This window comes from Microtus oregoni, unplaced genomic scaffold (assembly GCF_018167655.1).
Source record: "Microtus oregoni isolate MIOR12 unplaced genomic scaffold, Mior012 000077F_ref0000221, whole genome shotgun sequence".
Classification (NCBI taxonomy): domain Eukaryota; kingdom Metazoa; phylum Chordata; class Mammalia; order Rodentia; family Cricetidae; genus Microtus; species Microtus oregoni.
Genome location: NW_024544029.1, coordinates 5,391,296 through 5,407,953, shown reverse-complemented (window position 1 = coordinate 5,407,953; position 16,658 = coordinate 5,391,296). Strand labels below are relative to the sequence as shown.

At 44.2% G+C, this 16,658-nt stretch overlaps 1 protein-coding gene across 5 annotated transcripts in view; it reads left to right on the top strand.

The window, feature by feature from the left end:
- The window catches only part of Dip2b (disco interacting protein 2 homolog B), a 186,819-nt gene that overhangs the window by 92,636 nt on the left and 77,525 nt on the right, over positions 1-16,658 (top strand). For 4 of the 5 annotated variants that reach the window (XM_041642503.1, XM_041642501.1, XM_041642502.1 and 1 more), the window contains exons 4-5: positions 2,632-2,757; positions 14,923-15,135. In XM_041642503.1, the coding sequence (XP_041498437.1) occupies positions 2,632-2,757; positions 14,923-15,135 (339 nt within the window). The remainder of the gene's footprint in view (positions 1-2,631; positions 2,758-14,922; positions 15,136-16,658) is intronic. The other variant, XM_041642505.1, reaches the window with a different exon arrangement.

The window sequence follows — 16,658 nt, the reverse complement described above, 5'->3', positions numbered from 1 at the left end:
CCCTGAAAGGCCCAGTAATACCAAGAGCCGCTAGTTCAGGATCCTGGTTCCTGAAGGCTGCATATCTGCCATTGACAGGAGCTCCTGAGAGAGCTGTGCAGGACCAGGCCTGGACAGGGAAGGTACTAGGTGACACACTGTGTCAGGAAACCATAACTACCAAAATGAAAAGTATCCAAGAGCCAGGATGCCAGTAATTTGCCAACAAACGCTAACACCAGGAGAGTCCCAGAGTAGATGGGGAACCAGTGAATGTGTTGATTCCCTAAGTAATAAATATCTCACCCAGGGTCATGATGCAGTTAAGACTTATCAGTGGTCAGGCCTTAATCCCAGCACTTGCGAGGCAGAGACAGGTGGATTTTTGTTCAAGGTCAGCCTGGTCTACAGAGCAAGTAGAGTGTGTGTCGGGGAAGAAACAAACAGACAAAAACAAAGAAGACGAACCACGTGGATTAATTTAACAGACAACATTTAACTGAATATTCGAAGGTACTGTCACCAATAATAGACAGGTATATCTTGATACCATGTTTTTAGAATGGCACATTCTTTGTGGTGTCCCTGTCAGAGTATATACCTGGATCTAATAAGAACATATCAAAGCTGCAAACATTTGGGGCGTTTTATAAAAATAGGCTGTGCGACACTGTCATGACAATAAAAGACAGGAAGACTAAGACACTGTCCCAGATTATAAGAGGCTAAAGGATCAGGATATCCAAAAGGAATATGTGTCTAGATCAGGAAAAGCTGGTGAGAAACTATGGCATTATTGGGACAGCTAGGTTGTGAGTCAGACAGCAGGATGGGCGCATCAATGTTAAAGTTACAGATTTTAAAAAACAAAACAAAAAAACCAAGGTCTCACTGTGTAGCCCTGACTGACTTCTAGTTTACTTCTAATTTAAGATCCATTTGCTGCTGCCTCCTGAGTGCTGGAATTTAAAGGTTTCCTAGAGCACACCTGGCTACACTTCCAGATTTTGATAACTGAACAGTGGCTATGTAAGAGAAAAATTATTATTCTAAGGAAGTATTAATAAGAAGTGGATATTCGTTGATTTCACCCCTTTGCTTGGAGCTAATGCTAAGGAGATAATTAGATGTGTTCTAAAGTGAAATGTTGAATTATTCTTATTGTGGACAGTAGTAAGAAAAATAGAAACAACCTAATATTTGATAGTAAAGGGTTGCCGAAGTTGTAACCTGTTAACTCCGGGAAGTGCTGTGGAGCCCTTTAAAGTCAGGATGCGGAGCCGTTTATTTGTGTCAGTCAGGGCTGTTTTGGTTGCAAGAGCAGCTGCTGACTCAGGTTCCCTTAAATAGCTGGTACAGGTCACAGAAGGAAATGGCTGAGAAACCCCTAGGAAGGGAGAGAATTCTAGGGATCTGACTTGAAGTTCAGACTCCCCTTTCTGGGTCATTGTCCTTAGCTCCCATCAGCCCTGGGACCTACACTTTCTGACTCTGAGTTAGATTTCCTCAGACATGGATATGACTGGACGAGCTCATCTGAGGTCACACTTAAGAGCAGAGAAGCTGGGCAGTGGTGGTGCATGCACCCTTTAATCCCAGCACTTAAGAGTCAGAGGCAGGTAGATCTCTATGAGATCGAGGCCAGCCTGGTCTACAGGAACTGGTTCCAGGACAGGCTCCAAAGCTACAGAGAAACCCTGTCTCAAAACAACAACAAAAAATGGCAGAGAAGCCTGAGAGGATGTGTCTGGAGCCATTCCTGGGCAGGAGAAACTGTCAAGTGGGGAAACGTTGGATTTGCTCCACCTCAGCAGGATCTGTAAGAGCATCTTTATTTCCCTTCAGTCCTGTGTGTGTGAGGGGGTCGTATACATGTTTGTATACACATGTTTGTGTTGGTGTGAGTGGGTGTGTGCTTGTGTGTGTGTACGTATGCAGGCCAGAGGTCCAAGTTGAATGCCTTGTAAAGAGGCTCCTTTACAAAGCAGTGACAGAATGCATCATGCTGTGTGCAGAACAATCGGGTTTTTTTTTTGTTGTTGCTTTTTATTTATTTATATATTTACTTATTCATTTTGTAGTGGGGTGAAGAAGCCAGAATTCTGTTTGGAATATGCTAATTTTGAGGTTCCTATGACAAATGCAAGAGGCCAGAGCCATGTGCAGGCTGCAAAATGAGTAACATGTGCCCTTGTGACTTTTAGACCAGAATCATCCCTTCTGTCCCTGTGGCATAGACCTGAGGGAGTTCTTTTTGACAGCTAAGAGTACCCTAGGCTACTTTTGTTGGAAGTGCTCTAATTCAAAATTTTCCTTGCAGAACACTAATTATTTCCTTAGAATTAACTCCAGTCCACGTAGAGGCTGGGCTCCCTTTGGGCACAGGACTTGCTGGGCTCATGCCCCCCTAGGCAGCCCTTTGCTGTTTCTAACGTTGTGCGCTCAGTCTTCACTGTGCTCTATGAAATTGCCCTTGACTCCTTTTGTTTCTAGCTTTGATTTTTATCTTAATTGATCTGAATCAAAAGATAAATAAAACCACCTAAACCTCCCCCTTGGCATTTTTAACAATCTAAATAACGGTCAATAGTTCATTCCTCAGATGTTACCATCCAGCACAAGTGCAAATAAATCCATATGTTATCCTTTCAGATATCCACACAGAAGCGGTTCAGGCTGCTCTGGCAAAGCACAAAGAACAAAAAATGGCTTTGCCCATGCCCACCAAAAGGCGGTCCACATTTGTCCAGTCTCCTGCGGATGCTTGCACTCCTCCCGGTAGGTTTATCAGAACCTTTCTCTTTGACAGTTACTCTCTGGGTGTTTGGACATGTACCTTTTTCTCTCTGAGGTGGACCTGGAGCTCAGCACACATCATCCCGTGAACCTGTGCAGTGCTCTCTGTTGTCACTTTCTGCACAGCACAGCTTCCTTCTGAATCCCAGCGTTGACTGGCCTACGACGCCCACACTCATGTCACCAGCAGCACGAGCCAGGCCCTTCTGTGAGGACGATATGGCTGCTTTGTGTCACAGATATTAACCCATCCTCAGTTGATGCTTCATCTTAGTTCAACAGCCAACATAGGAGTAGACGTGGAATAGAGTTTTGTTTCACTAAATATTTAGGAGGTCATTAATACAAATTTGAAATAGATCTGAAAAAATAAATATCCTTTAATATGTTTGTATATTTAAAGTTTTCCTTTTTAACAGTGAGGTCTTTTTCCATTGTGAATTTAGGAGTTAGAACTTTAGATCCTAGGACCAACTAGACAGTTCTCAAATTTCTTTCCTGTTCAGAATGTTTCATCAAATTTATGAAAACCGCCGGGCGTTGGTGGCGCACGCCTTTAATCCCAGCACTTGGGAGGCAGAGGCAGGCGGATCTTTGTGAGTTCGAGACCAGCCTGGTCTACAAGAGCTAGTTCCAGGACAGGCTCCAAAACCACAGAGAAACCCTGTCTCGAAAAACCAAAAAAAAAAAAAAAAAAAATTTATGAAAACCTTATTTTTTTCTTAGATCAAATACCAGATAATATTCTTTAATGATTTGTTTATTTTATGTATATTAGTGTTTTGCTTACATGTATGTATGCACACTGTGTATGTGCCTTGTGCTCTTGGAGGCCAGAAGAAGGTAACAGGTACCCTAGAACCAGAGTTACAAACTGTTGCAGGTGCTGGGAACTAAACCTGGGTCCTGTAAGAGCAGCAAGTGCTCTTAGCCCTCCCCTCAACACCATGGATTTGGATAGCCTCCCTGAAGGGCTGCATTGTGTGGTTGGTTTCTCGTTCACAGCTGCCATGCTGAGCTATGCTTATGGATTCAGGCTCACATCAACAGTTTTCTCCTAGGTTTTGACTAATTTCTCAGAGCACTTGGGTTTGCTGTGGGCTCATTAGCTGTGTGTGCTTTTTTTCCCTTCACATTTGTGGTGTCAATATGTTTGAAAGAGAAATAGCTCTGTGGCTTCAAGTGTTTCTCAAAATGTAACTGTAACACAGGATACCTCTAGCAGACTAACACAATGCGGCACTTTGTGTCCATAGTGGTGCACACTTCAGACCCACGCATTCAGAATCTTGGATGGGTTCCCTTCCACATTTGTATAGTGTTCAAGTTGGGTCCTCGGGCACAAAGGGGGCTCTCAGTCTCGAAGCCATCCATGTTGGCAGATCCCTGCAGCATGGCTGAAGGTTCAGTTTCAGTAAATGGCAAAGGGTGGGGAACAACACAACATACAGTTCTTAGAAGCAGCCCTCTCCTGGCCCCCGTCAAGGCGGTGTGGGTCCAGAGTAAATGGCTACTCTCAGGGCTGTGGGTTAAAAGTGAGAGGCCCCACAGGATCAGGGAGGGCCTTTTATCAACCCTTTCTTAAGCATCACTGCCAGAGGGGAGCTCAGTGGCCCTCGAAAGAAGTCACAGCTGTCCACTGCTGAATGGAACCATAGTCCTTCACCATCGGCCCACTGCAAGCCTCTGAACTCTAAACATGCATTCTCTCTCTCTGTGGAACCTTCAAGATGAAGCATAATGTTCTTGACCACGTTACACATGTTAATAATTTCATAACAACGACATGGTTCTCTCTCCTAAGGCCCAAAATCAGCAGAGGGAGTGAATAGGCTTTTTCTCCATTTACCTTCTGTTCTAGAGGTTTCTGAGTAGGAATTGAAACACTTCCATATGCTATTAGGGACATCTATGTTTCAAGTAGGAAATTTTTCCCAAGAGGAGATGTTGAGGCTCCTCTCGAGCAGCCTCACACACCCCGGGAGGTAGACCCAGGTGTTTTCATCCAGCGATTCTGCACATACCAAGTACAAGTACTCTGCTCCAGAGAGGGCAGGCAGGAGGCCGTGTCATTAGGAATCTGCCAGCATCTTTCATGTTAGCAGTGGAGTTTGCCATTCTTGCTGGATGGTGGTAGTCCAGGCCCAGCACTTGGCGGGGGTCAGGGGCAGGTTAATCTCTGAGTTCGAGACCAGCTTGCTACAGAGAAAGTTCCAGGATGGCCAGGGTTACCAGAGAAACCCTGTCTCAAAAAACAAAACTAAAGAGCATCGGCTAATCTTGCCATGTTGCAGTTTAAGACACTGACAACGTGTCCCAGGACCTGTGACCTCTAATTCAGATATCAGTTTTATATGACTTACCTACTTTTGCTAGCCCCAAGTACCCAAGTTAAGAGGCTGTATTCTAGGAGTGAGAAGGAGGAAAAGAGATTACAGGATTGCTCATCATCACTCAGTGTTTTTGAAATTAGCTTCTGGCCAGTTATAAAAATGATCAAAAGGTGGGCAGCTGGAGAGATGGCTCCGTGGAGTTTGGATCATCCAGCCCCGTCATATCCACCCCAGCAGTGCATGGGGAGGATGCAGGTGGATACTGGAGTTCACTGACCAGCCGGTCAGCTAGCTGAAACAGCCCTGTCTGAAAAATACTGTGGAAATGTATTGAGGAAGACTTCTGGTGTCGGCCTCTGGCCTCCCAGGCTCACCCTGCAAGGGCACCACTCCACGTACACCCCACCTCATGCACACACACAAAAAACCAATTTACCCCACAGTGTGCCACATGAGCCCGTTTCACAATAGTTTAGCCTTTGCTCTTTGTACACTGAGCTGTCACTGCAAACATCAGGTTTGAAGGTTCTTCCTCTTCATGAGCTGTGTTGTGTGGCTCTCACTCTGGGACACTGACCACTCTGCTGCTTTCCCTTTGGGAGGTGTCCAGCCACCTGGATTCCCAACCTGATGAAAATTAGAGCTACCTGATCCAGAGGGCTTAAGGAGGAAACCCCAGAGATTTTTATTTCTCTTACGGCATCATTTAGTTTGGAAGCAGTGGTAAATGGTGTGGGAAATGATCTGTCTTCTTTCATGAATAGCTCCCAGTAAAGATGTCAGCCAGCATACACTAACCTGCTGTGGGTTTGAAAGTCTAAGTTCTCTAAGTGTGTCATGAGTCCTAGTTTGAATGCTGTGCCCTTCCCCATCTTTTAGGCTGCTTGAATTACTATTGCCCAGTTCTCTTATGTGCTGAAATCATTTACTGATGTCATGCAGCAATGGCCTCAGCTTTCTCTGTGGAGGTTCTTGGTGTAGCACCATTGCCCATTCATATAGGAAAGCAATGCCAGCCACAGTAATTTATTTACTCGTTCCTGCTTCTGAGCTTTTTCTGTGGCAGTGGGAGCTTATTGTTTGCTCCTGCATGAGTGGCCAGGTGACCAGATAAACTCCAGCACCGTGACCCCAGGACTGGCTCTAGTGGAGGCATGTTTTGTGTAGATGTGTGGGGTCCTGAATAGGGTCTTGCTTGGCAGTGATAATTATCTCGGGGTGGAAGACAAGGGTAATTTCCTCTCCCTAGCTCTGTTTTCAACCCTTTACACACTGTCAATCTCTTTCCCTATATGTCTATATATTGAAATGATGTCTTGGAACACATTTGGGATATTGTTAGTTTTCCATCTACCTCAAGGATGCTTTATAGAATTATTTTTTCTTATGCTGTGCCAAGAACTTTCACATGACAAAGACTGCCCTGCCTGATTTGTGTTTCTTCTAATTAAGTAGGAAGAGCAGATGTTCTGTAGCCATATGACAACCAACGTTCACAGTCGCTGAGTGACTTGCTCTTTGTAAAATAGTAGCGATCAGACTCAGTTTTGTTCCTGAGTGTCACCGGTAGGAAATCCCTTTACTTAACAGCTGCCCACGTATGCACAGTACTAGAATAGTATACATTAAATAGCCATTGCCTCTGGAGAGCTACAGACCAAAATACCTTCCAGTCAGTTAAATGTTACTTGAAAGGGAATACAGAGGCTGGGGATGAGGCACAGCATACAGGAAGTCCTGGGTTCAATCCCTAGAACCACACGACAGGTTTGGTAGCACAAACCTATAATCCCACATGCAGAAGGTGCAGGGTCCTCTTTAGTTACATTCTAAGTCTGAGGCCAGCTTGGGGTACAGAGACCCTACCCGCCCCCAAATGAAAAAGATTGGTGAAAAAGAGAAGTCTTAAAGACTACCAGCTTGCAGAATTGCCCAAGGATTATAACTAACTTAAAACCATGCAGTTAACAGTGGCTAGACTCCAGCCCAGTGCTGGGTCTGGCTTGTTTGGCAGCGTCCTTTCATTGTCCACAGGCGGTAAGCTGGAGTCACATGTGCTTGAGGAGCTCCTTCAGGAGCATTTGGTGTTCCTTAGGCCAACGTAGAATACAAAACCACCATGCCATCAGGTTACATTTGTGTTCTTCAATAGCTTTTTGTAAAATTATGATTTGCTAATGAAAGCAATCTCATACTTAGTGCTATTTATACATTTCATGTATTGTTCAGAGGGAAGTAGAGATAGAGGGCATGCGGGCACAGGACTGAACTAGGAAAATGAACTTAGGGGCTGGAGAGATGGCTCAGTAATTAAGAGCACTCATTGCTCTTCCAGGGGACCTGAATTCAAGTTCTAGCACCCGCATGGCAGCTCGCAACTGTCTAAGATCTGACATCCTCATGAGGACATAAATGTAGCAAAACACCAATGCAAATAAAATAAAAATAAATTTAAAAAAGAAAGAAAGAAAAAAGGAAAATGAACTTATCCATAGATGGTGTCAAGGTCGATTGTCTTTGGGAGCTGGTAAAGAAGAGACACTTGAGGAGACACGAGCTGACTTCATATGCAGTTTGTACAAGGTCCTGGGTTTGGTTCCTGGAGCCCTTCCCACACAGAAGAATAAAAGGAAGCAACAAGTAGGTTGAAGACGTCTAAGATCTGATTGTTGTGTCATAACTAGAGCCAAGTGCAGAACAGTTGATTAGTTCACTAGTTAGTATGGGCACACTCACGCACGTGCGTGTGTGTGTGTGTGTGCGTGTGTGTGTGTGTGCGTTCATACCTTCTACCGTGTGGGCTCGGGGTTGAATTTGAGTTGTCAGGCTTGGTGACAAGCACCCTTACCCATTAAGTCACATAGCAGTTCCCAGAGTGAACTGATTCAAAAGGTCATTCCTTAAGCTACTTAACATATTTGCCTCTTCTTCTGGATTGTTTTGTGTTGAATATATGCTTTCCTGAAAACTCAGAGCACTAAGGGTTGTTAGATATTCAATCTAGTATTCAAATGGGCAGTAACCTGGGTGTCACGATGCAGGCCTGTAATTCCAGCACTTGGGAAGTAGAGGTGTGGGGATCAGAGGAGTTCAAGGTCCTTCTGATTTACTTAGCCAGTTAAGGCCAGTCTGGCCTGCATGAGTCCCTGTCTCAAAGAACCAAAACAAAACAACATAAATGGTATCTTGTCTCCCAGGATATATATAGCATTTGTTTTCTAAGCAGACTTTCAATAGATGTGGGAAGTTCCCAGTAAAACTGTTTAATGATGTGTGTGTGTGTGTGTGTGTCTGGGAGTTCGAGGCCAGCCTGTGCTGCAACGTGAGTTCCAGGACAGTTAGGACTTCATAGAGAAACCCTGTCTTGAAAAATGAAAAAAATAAAATAAAAAAATAATAAAATTAAAAATTAAGCCAGGCGGTGGTGGCGCACGCCTTTAATCCCAGCACTTGGGAGGAAGAGGCAGGCGGATCTCTGGGAGTTCGAGGCCAGCCTGGTCTACAAGAGCTAGTTCCAGGACAGGAACCAAAGCTACAGAGAAACCCTGTCTCGAAAAACCAAAATAAATAAAATAAAAAAATTCTCTTGAGTAGTTTTCAGTCTCTCTAAGAGCTGCATAGCGAATGAATGTCCACGCTTATGGGCTTAGTGTTGGTTTAAATGGTTCAGAATTTGTAGCCTAAAATAGACTCAGCCCCTATCTTCAGAACGAACCTTTTTAAAAAAAAATAAAAATTGCATTTATTTGTTGATTTGTGTGTGGAAGGTATGTGTTGAGGTCTGAGAACAGCCTGCAGGAGCCAGTTCTCTCCTTGCTCCATGTGAGTCCAGGGAGTCAAACACTCAGCTTGTCTGGTGAGCAGCAAGCACCTTGAAACTCTGAGCTTTCTGGATGCCCAGAACTAACCAGCCTTTCCTATGCTATACACTGCCTCCTCCTAGACCCCCTTCTTTTCTGTAAAGATTTGTCTTCTCAAGTTTTAAATCTCCCCTTGCCTATGTAAAAGCCATCTCTCCTCAAAGTATTCTTGTACGTGCTGAAGTTGCCGGTCATCCAGGCAGGAGAAACGACTTTTCTGTGTGGCAGAGCCCCATCCACTTTCTCCTCCGCCAGATCAAGCCTTAACTGTTCCATTGGCAAGTTTGTTCCTCTGTTCTCGGAAGCACTTGCTCTTCCATGCCCAGTTGAGGTGACGTGTTATTCTGAGTGGTTGTAGGGTTGTGGGTGTCACCTGTAGCCTCAGGGGATTGTTGTTACTCTCTTGTCTAAGCTAGTGTCTAGACCTAAGCTTGGCATATTGCTGAATGGCAGAATGTGTTTTCCTTTGTTGTTCTTTTTTTAAAAAGATTTTTTATTTTGTGCACCTGAAGGTTTTACCTGTATGTATATGTATACACCATGTGATCTTCTGGAACTGGAGTTACAGACAGTTGTGAGCTGCCATGTGAGTGCTGGGAACTGAACCAGGGTCCTCTGGAAGAACAGTCAGTGCTCTCAACTGCCGAGCCATCTCCAGCTCTGATAGTAACTATTCTCCAGGAATTGGTCAGCTCATATTGCTGTTCCTCAGTGTGTGTCGTTGATTTTCAGGTGTCAGGTGCTTTAGGTGTCATTGTCATCCTTATAAGTCTTTTAAAATTAGTTTTTTTTAACCAGGTGGTGGTGTACACCTCTAATCTCAGCATTCAGGAAGCAGAGACAGGCAGATCTCTGTGAGTTTGAGGCCAGCCTGGTCTACAAGAGCTAGTTCCAGGACAACCAGGGCTACAGCAGAGAAACCCTGTCTCGAAAAAACAAACCAAAACCCAAAAAACCCAAATAGAGCAGTGGTTCTCAACTTTCTCAATGTTGCAACTATTTAATACAATTCTTTATGTCATGGTGACCCCCAACCATAAAATCCTCTCGTTGCTACTTCATAACTATAATTTTGCTAACTGTTATGAATCATAATTGAGTCTGATATTCACTACTGGGGTTGTGACCCCATGTGAAAACCACTGAAATAAATGATAGGCTTCTGGTGAACAGTATCAAATGGTGCTGTTTTAAATCACAGCACAAAGAGAAAGCCAGGCTTTAAAGATTGTTTTCTGGCCTGGGGGTATAATTTAGCAGTAGTGTGTTGGCCTAGCATGAATGAAGTCTTAGGTTCAGCCCCTAGAACCAAACAACAGCAACAAAACGTTTTGAGCTCTAGGTAGTGACTCATGACTGTAATCCCAGCGCTCAGGAGGCAAAATGGCTGATTGTTACGAGTTAAAGGCCAAGCTTTCCAGGACTACAAAACAAGACCCTGTCTCAAAAACCTCAGTCAAACAAAATGGTTTTAGCAGATAACCACAGTACACCAAGCCTGACGACCTGAATTCCATACCCAGGACCCATAGGGGAAGGAGAGGACTAACTCCTGCACATTGTTCTCCATGGTACACTCTCCAACAAATACATACATTTTAAAAAAACTTCCCCAACCCCCCCCCTTTTTTTTAAATCTTGCCAAAAAATTTTTTACAAATATTCCTGGTAGACATTTTTTTTACACTACAAAGTAATATATTTTTTTTTTAAGATTTATTTATTATGTACACAGTGTTCAGCCTCCATGTATGCCTGCAGGCCAGGAGAGGGCGCCAGATCTCATTACAGATGGCTGTGAGCCACCATGTGGGTTGCTGGGAATTGAACTCAGGACCTCTGGAAGAGCAGTCAGTGCTCTTAACCTCTGAGCCATCTCTCCAGCCCTACAAAATAATATTTTAAAGAGCCCTTTCTCTTCCTCTCTTTTTTGTGAAGTTGTAGGCTCAGGCAAGTGTGGAGGCCACTGCCTATGGACCCACCCCCAAGAGACAGGCTTTGGGAGACTCTCGTACAGATCCAGTTGCAGCTGCATAGCAAAGCTTGGCTCAAAAAGGAGAAAAGAAAGAAAGTGCAGCCGTCCCAGAGCAGCACTAAGCATTGCACATCCCTGGGAGTTAATTCCCCGTGAACGTGACCTGCAGCAGTCACGCCCTTGGGTGCTGTGACCCTCAGAGCAGACGGTTTTCTTTTTAGTAGAAACCAACCTTCAGGGGTCTGTTCTCTTGGCTCTCATTTATTATTTTTATTTTATGTGTGTAGGTGTTTTGTCTGCATGTATATCTATGCATTCACAGAAGCCAGAGAAGGGCACTGAAGTCCCAGAAATGGGAGTTACCAGCATTTGTGAGCTACCAGATTGGTGCTGGGATCAAACCTGGTTCCGCTGGAGGAGCTGAGAACAAGTGCTCTGGACTGCCGAGCCCTTTCTCTGTTCCCTGCTTTCATCCTAAAGGAACAGGCTGTTTAAGTTATTCTGTCTTTAAAAAGAAAAGATTTATTTTTTTACCTTGGGTATGCTGTTGTGTTGAATGCCCAGGGGTCAGATAGTGCGGTCTCCCTTGGAGTTGGAGCTGCAGGTGTTTGTAACCCACTTGACAAGGCTGCTGTGATCTGAGCTCAGGTCCTCTGACACAGAAGTAAGTGCTCTTGACTGAGCCGTGTCTTAGTGCCTCATTTAAACTGTTACTAAGGGAAAATATCAGACACTGTGGCAGAGCAGAGACAAAGACACCTTTTCATCAGTCCTCTAGGGCCTGAGAGGGCCGTGTGCTGGCCCACAGTGGCCTCAGGTAGGCATATTTCCTCTCATGTCCTTAGGCTCCCTGATTGTGCCCTCACCTCTTTCGGTTTCTTTGTGTGCTTCAGCTGGGTTCTGTTGTGTTAATTTCTTCAAATATGTCTTGTTTTCTGTACCTACTGTCCTTTCTCACTTGCTGTAACTGATGTTATTGCTGTGCCTCTCTGCCAATCCCTGCTTCCCCTGCAGGGCAAAGGAGTATGAGCTCCACAAGGCTCCAAGCCCTCCTCACCCAGCATCTCATTCTCCCTCACGGGTACAGTGCTCATGAAGCAAGATTAATAAAAACTTAGAGACAGAAATTGGGGTTCAACCTGAAGGTCAGAAAAGCAAAACAGCCAGCCACTGACTCTTACCTGATCTCAGTCCGAAATGGCAATTCTGTCTCCAGGAATCTCAGAATGAGACTGTAACTGAGAGCTGCCTCCTCCCGTTTTCTAGTGTCTTTAAAGGCATGTAGTGGCCGGTTTTTATGGCAACTAGTGTGGCTCCTGGGATTAAAGGTGTGTGTCACCACTGCCTGGTCTGTCCGGCTGACCAGTGGGGCTGCTTTACTCTCTGATCTTCAGGCAGTCTTTGTTTGTTTGTTTGTTTGTTTTTTCGAGACAAGATTTCTCTGTAGCTTTGGAGCCTGTCCTGGAACTAGCTCTTGTAGACCAGCCTGGCCTCGAACTCACACAGATTCATCTGCCTCTGCCTCCTAAGTGCTGGGATTAAAGTCGTGCGCCACTACTGCCCAGCCAGTTTCTTTATTAAAATACAAAAGAAACTCCACCACATGTTTAGGCATATTTATTTGTTGAATGGGTGAGGCTTCACAATGAATCATTTAACCTCGAGTTACAAGTAAACTTGTGAGTCCTCAGAGTTCACATGGAAGACAGACCCCAAAGCCATCCACATTTTGCCCTAGCCTAAGCTGTTCCATAGCTAATAGCCATTAAACACCCTGAGGAGGGCTGGCAGGCACAGCAGGTAATTGAATTGAAACACTACACCTAATTACATAATTGATCAAATACAGAAACATAATGCAGTCAGTTTTCTACAAATCCAATAATGAAAATATGGGTTTTACTACCAATAAAAATTGATTGATTCTGGTTTTTGACTTACACAAATTAAAATGGCACAGTAGGGGCAGCTTATAAATCCAGAGGCCTTTGTGGGATTCTGAGATGTTACTCCAAAACACTAAATTCTCATGGTGAGGGTCACAAGTCTCACTGCCTCCCTGCCCCCCACTTTCTGCTTGTTTACAGAATGTTTTCCTTTCAAGATAGAGTTGAAATTTTCAAGTATTTTCTAGAAATTATGAGGTACTGCTTTTGCTAAGCACCATTGTCCTTGTGTTTTCCTTTGACACCCTGTTATATTGTATACCTTTTCCCTGCAGGGAGCCTTCTTGCTGTATCACTGAATTCTCTGGGGTGTCCATCTGTCTGTCCCCCCATGCCTCCATCTTCTACCTTCTTATAACCTACTCCACTTAACACTGAGGCACTCAAAATCCAGTCTTCCTCCCAAAGTTCTTGATTTCTTCCATTGCTTACTGCACGTTATGTTCTTGTGTGGAGTTGTATGTTGCCAGTACCATACCGTAGGTCCTATCTCACAGGCATTCATATGTCTCAGCATCCCTAGGACCTGACATAGATTTCAGCATAGAGTACATTAAAACCATTACAGTTCTTGGACTGTGCGTCTCCTTTAATGTGAGGTAATGCATCGCTGGTAGTCTGAACAAGAAGCAAAGGTAGTGGCCATTGCTTTATTTGGGCTCTCTGGTTTATAGATTAGGTTTCTGAATTCTGGATTACCATGGTTTGGTTTGGTTTTCTTTTTCTTTTTCTTTTTTTTTTTTTTTAAGCTCAAATTCCCATTGTGGAGTGTTAGTTGTTTTTTTTTTGTTGTTGTTGTTGTTTTTTTTTCTACCCTCTTGTTTATTTCTCTGGCTCTTTGAATCACTGCATGTCCTGGACCCACTGATTCATTTGAATTAGACAAAAAATTTCTGCAGAACTGAGCGTAACACTTTTTTATTAAAAAAACAAAATAAAACAAAAATGACTGGGCAGTGGTGGTGTCTTTAATCCCAGCACTGGAGAAGCAGAGGCAGGTGGATCTCTGAGTTTGAGGTCAGCATGGTCTACAGAGTGAGAAACCTGTCTCAAACCCCCCAAAACTGAATGATACTGGGGCTCTGCTAGTTAGCTCATACAGCATGTGTGGGTTCCATTGTTAGTCCTGCAAAAACAAGAGCAAAGTGAAGGAGTCCATTCAAGCCACAGGTCACTAATTAGAGCCACCCAGTGTCATTTAGAAGTTTTCCCTGGGTCTGCACTTTGAGTTTTTTAGCAAACTGTTCTAATTTAGGCCTGCTTCCTGAAGTTAGAACCCAGCTCAGTCAAGGGAATTCTCATGGCTCTGTCATGTTTGAAAACCTCACCTAACCCTGTGAGCAGCCAGCTTGTCCAGTAGAGCAGGCAGTGCCTCCAGGCTAAGACAGTTTCTTGCCCCCACTTGAGATCTCATCACCCTGCTCTCTTCCTACTTTTCAGCAGAAGTAGTATCCATGTCTCCTATAGCCCTCTCCTTTTATTTTAATTAATTAATTAATTAATTAATTTATTTATTTATTTTGATTTTCGAGACAGGGTTTCTCTGTAGCTTTTGGTTCCTGTCCTGGAACTAGCTCATAGACCAGGCTGGCCTCGAACTCACAGAGATCCGCCTGCCACAGCCTCCCGAGTGCTGGGATTAAAGGCGTGCGCCACTAGCCCTCTCCTTTTAAGCAGAGACAGATACCCAGAAAAACCCATGTGACCACCCCTTACAAGGTCTCTAATGAGCGAGCAAACCAGAAGAATGTAAACACTGATTGATTAAATTATTAAAATTACTTAAATTATCAAATTAATTAAATTATTAATTTTTTTTAAAGTTTCCCGTGGTCTTCCGAGGTCAGCATTCTGTTTTGTGAGTTGTGTCCCCTAGATCTCTCTTCCACATCTAAGAAATGTCACCTGATCATCTAACTTGAGAATGCTGGTATTTTACTGGTGTCAACATCGGTTGTACAGTCAATGAACAAGAACTGAACAGTCTGTGCTCAAGGCAGGATCGAGACCTCTTTTTCTCTAATTCCACACAGACACGTCTTCGGCCTCTGAGGATGAGGGCTCTCTGAGACGCCAGGCTGCGCTCTCTGCTGCCCTGCAACAAAGCTTGCAGAATGCCGAGTCCTGGATCAACCGCTCAGTCCAGGGATCGTCCACCTCTTCATCCGCATCTTCTACGCTGTCCCACGGAGAGGTCAAAGGAACCAGTGGGTCTCTAGCTGATGTATTTGCCAATACCCGAATAGGTAGGAGTTGATCTACCCAAGAAGCCCACCCAATGTTTCATATGGCACCCCAGTATCCTGGAAACAGTTTATGATTGTGTTAGGTTTTCAATGTGGCCTGAAATATATGATCACAGAAAACAGTTGATGAGGCAGAGAAAGAAGCACCAGCTATATATTGTTGTAGGGGTAATAGGTATCATCAACATTATTGATACAAATATTGCTCACCTGAAGCCATATCTATTTCTGTAAGCAATACTGAAACTGCAAAATATAACCCCAGTCTTAGTACGGGTTTATGCCAGAAGAGAAATAGTCCCTATATCAAGAGCTGCTAAACCTCAGAGTTCTCAGAAATATCATCTATATTCCATAAAACATAACATATTTAATCTGAGTAAATTCACACTAAGCCATTGTTGGCAAGGCATTTTGTCTCTGGCTAAAGACTGGGTTTATGTTGCTCGCTGCGGTGATGTTGCTGCATGAGACGTGTGCAGGCTGCGGGGAGGCACACCAAGCCGCTGGCTGCGCTGGTGCTGTTGTAGGGTGTCTAGCTGTTGCTTGGCTCTGCTTTATGTATTTGTGAGTTTTGTCCCCCACCAGGTCTCTGCTCTACTTCTTGGCAGTACCAGTTGCACTTGTCATGGCCTAATGCTGCGTCTGCTGTCGTACTCCTTTTCCTGGACGACCCGTCACTTTCCGTTGTCCACTTGTCGTCTCAGTGACCGTCCTGTGTCACTTTAGATAATATTCCAATTTGATTTTTGGAAAGGCTGGAAAATTATAGATTAAGATTATACTTTTTAATGATGATAGTTACCTTGTGGATATGATTGCCACATTAAAAAGCCACACATCACTGTTGTGACCCGCCCTGCACTCCTTGCTCTCCTCTGTATCCCTGAGCCTCCCAGTGCAGCTGCACGCAGATAGGCATTTCCCCACTACCCTGCCACAGGCAGCAAGCAGCTTTGATTATTTTATGTCCTATGGTTGTGTCCTCTAATTTCTTTCTTCAGAAGATGTTGTCTAGTTTTTGTGGGGGGTTAGCTTCATTCAGTAGCTTTTTCCCAGCCCACAGCACTCCTGTTCTCACCCCAGCTCACTTTCCACAGACACTGAACCAGATCGTGTGCACCTGTAGGCCCAGCACTTGGAAAGCAGAGGCAGCGGGTCAGCTGTCCTGGCTAAGGAGACCCTGTCTCAAAAAATTCAAAAGAACTTTTCCATGAAGTATCATATGTGGGGAACCTTGCCGGATAGTGGATCCAGCTTAACTCTGGGCTGTCTCGTCAAAATTAGAAGTAGGCTATCTCGTTTTCCTTCCTTTGAGAATATGGGTCTCTGACCCACTCTCGTTTGGTAGAACTGGAAACATCCCAGATAAAACATGGCATACAGAAGTGTTCAAGGACCTAGAGAACTAGTAGAATTGGACCTTACTCACTTTGATTCCGTTTGTTTACAAACATTGAATTCCTGTTATCCACTCTGTAAGGAAATAATGTTTTTGAGAAACATTGGCTATGTGATTTGAT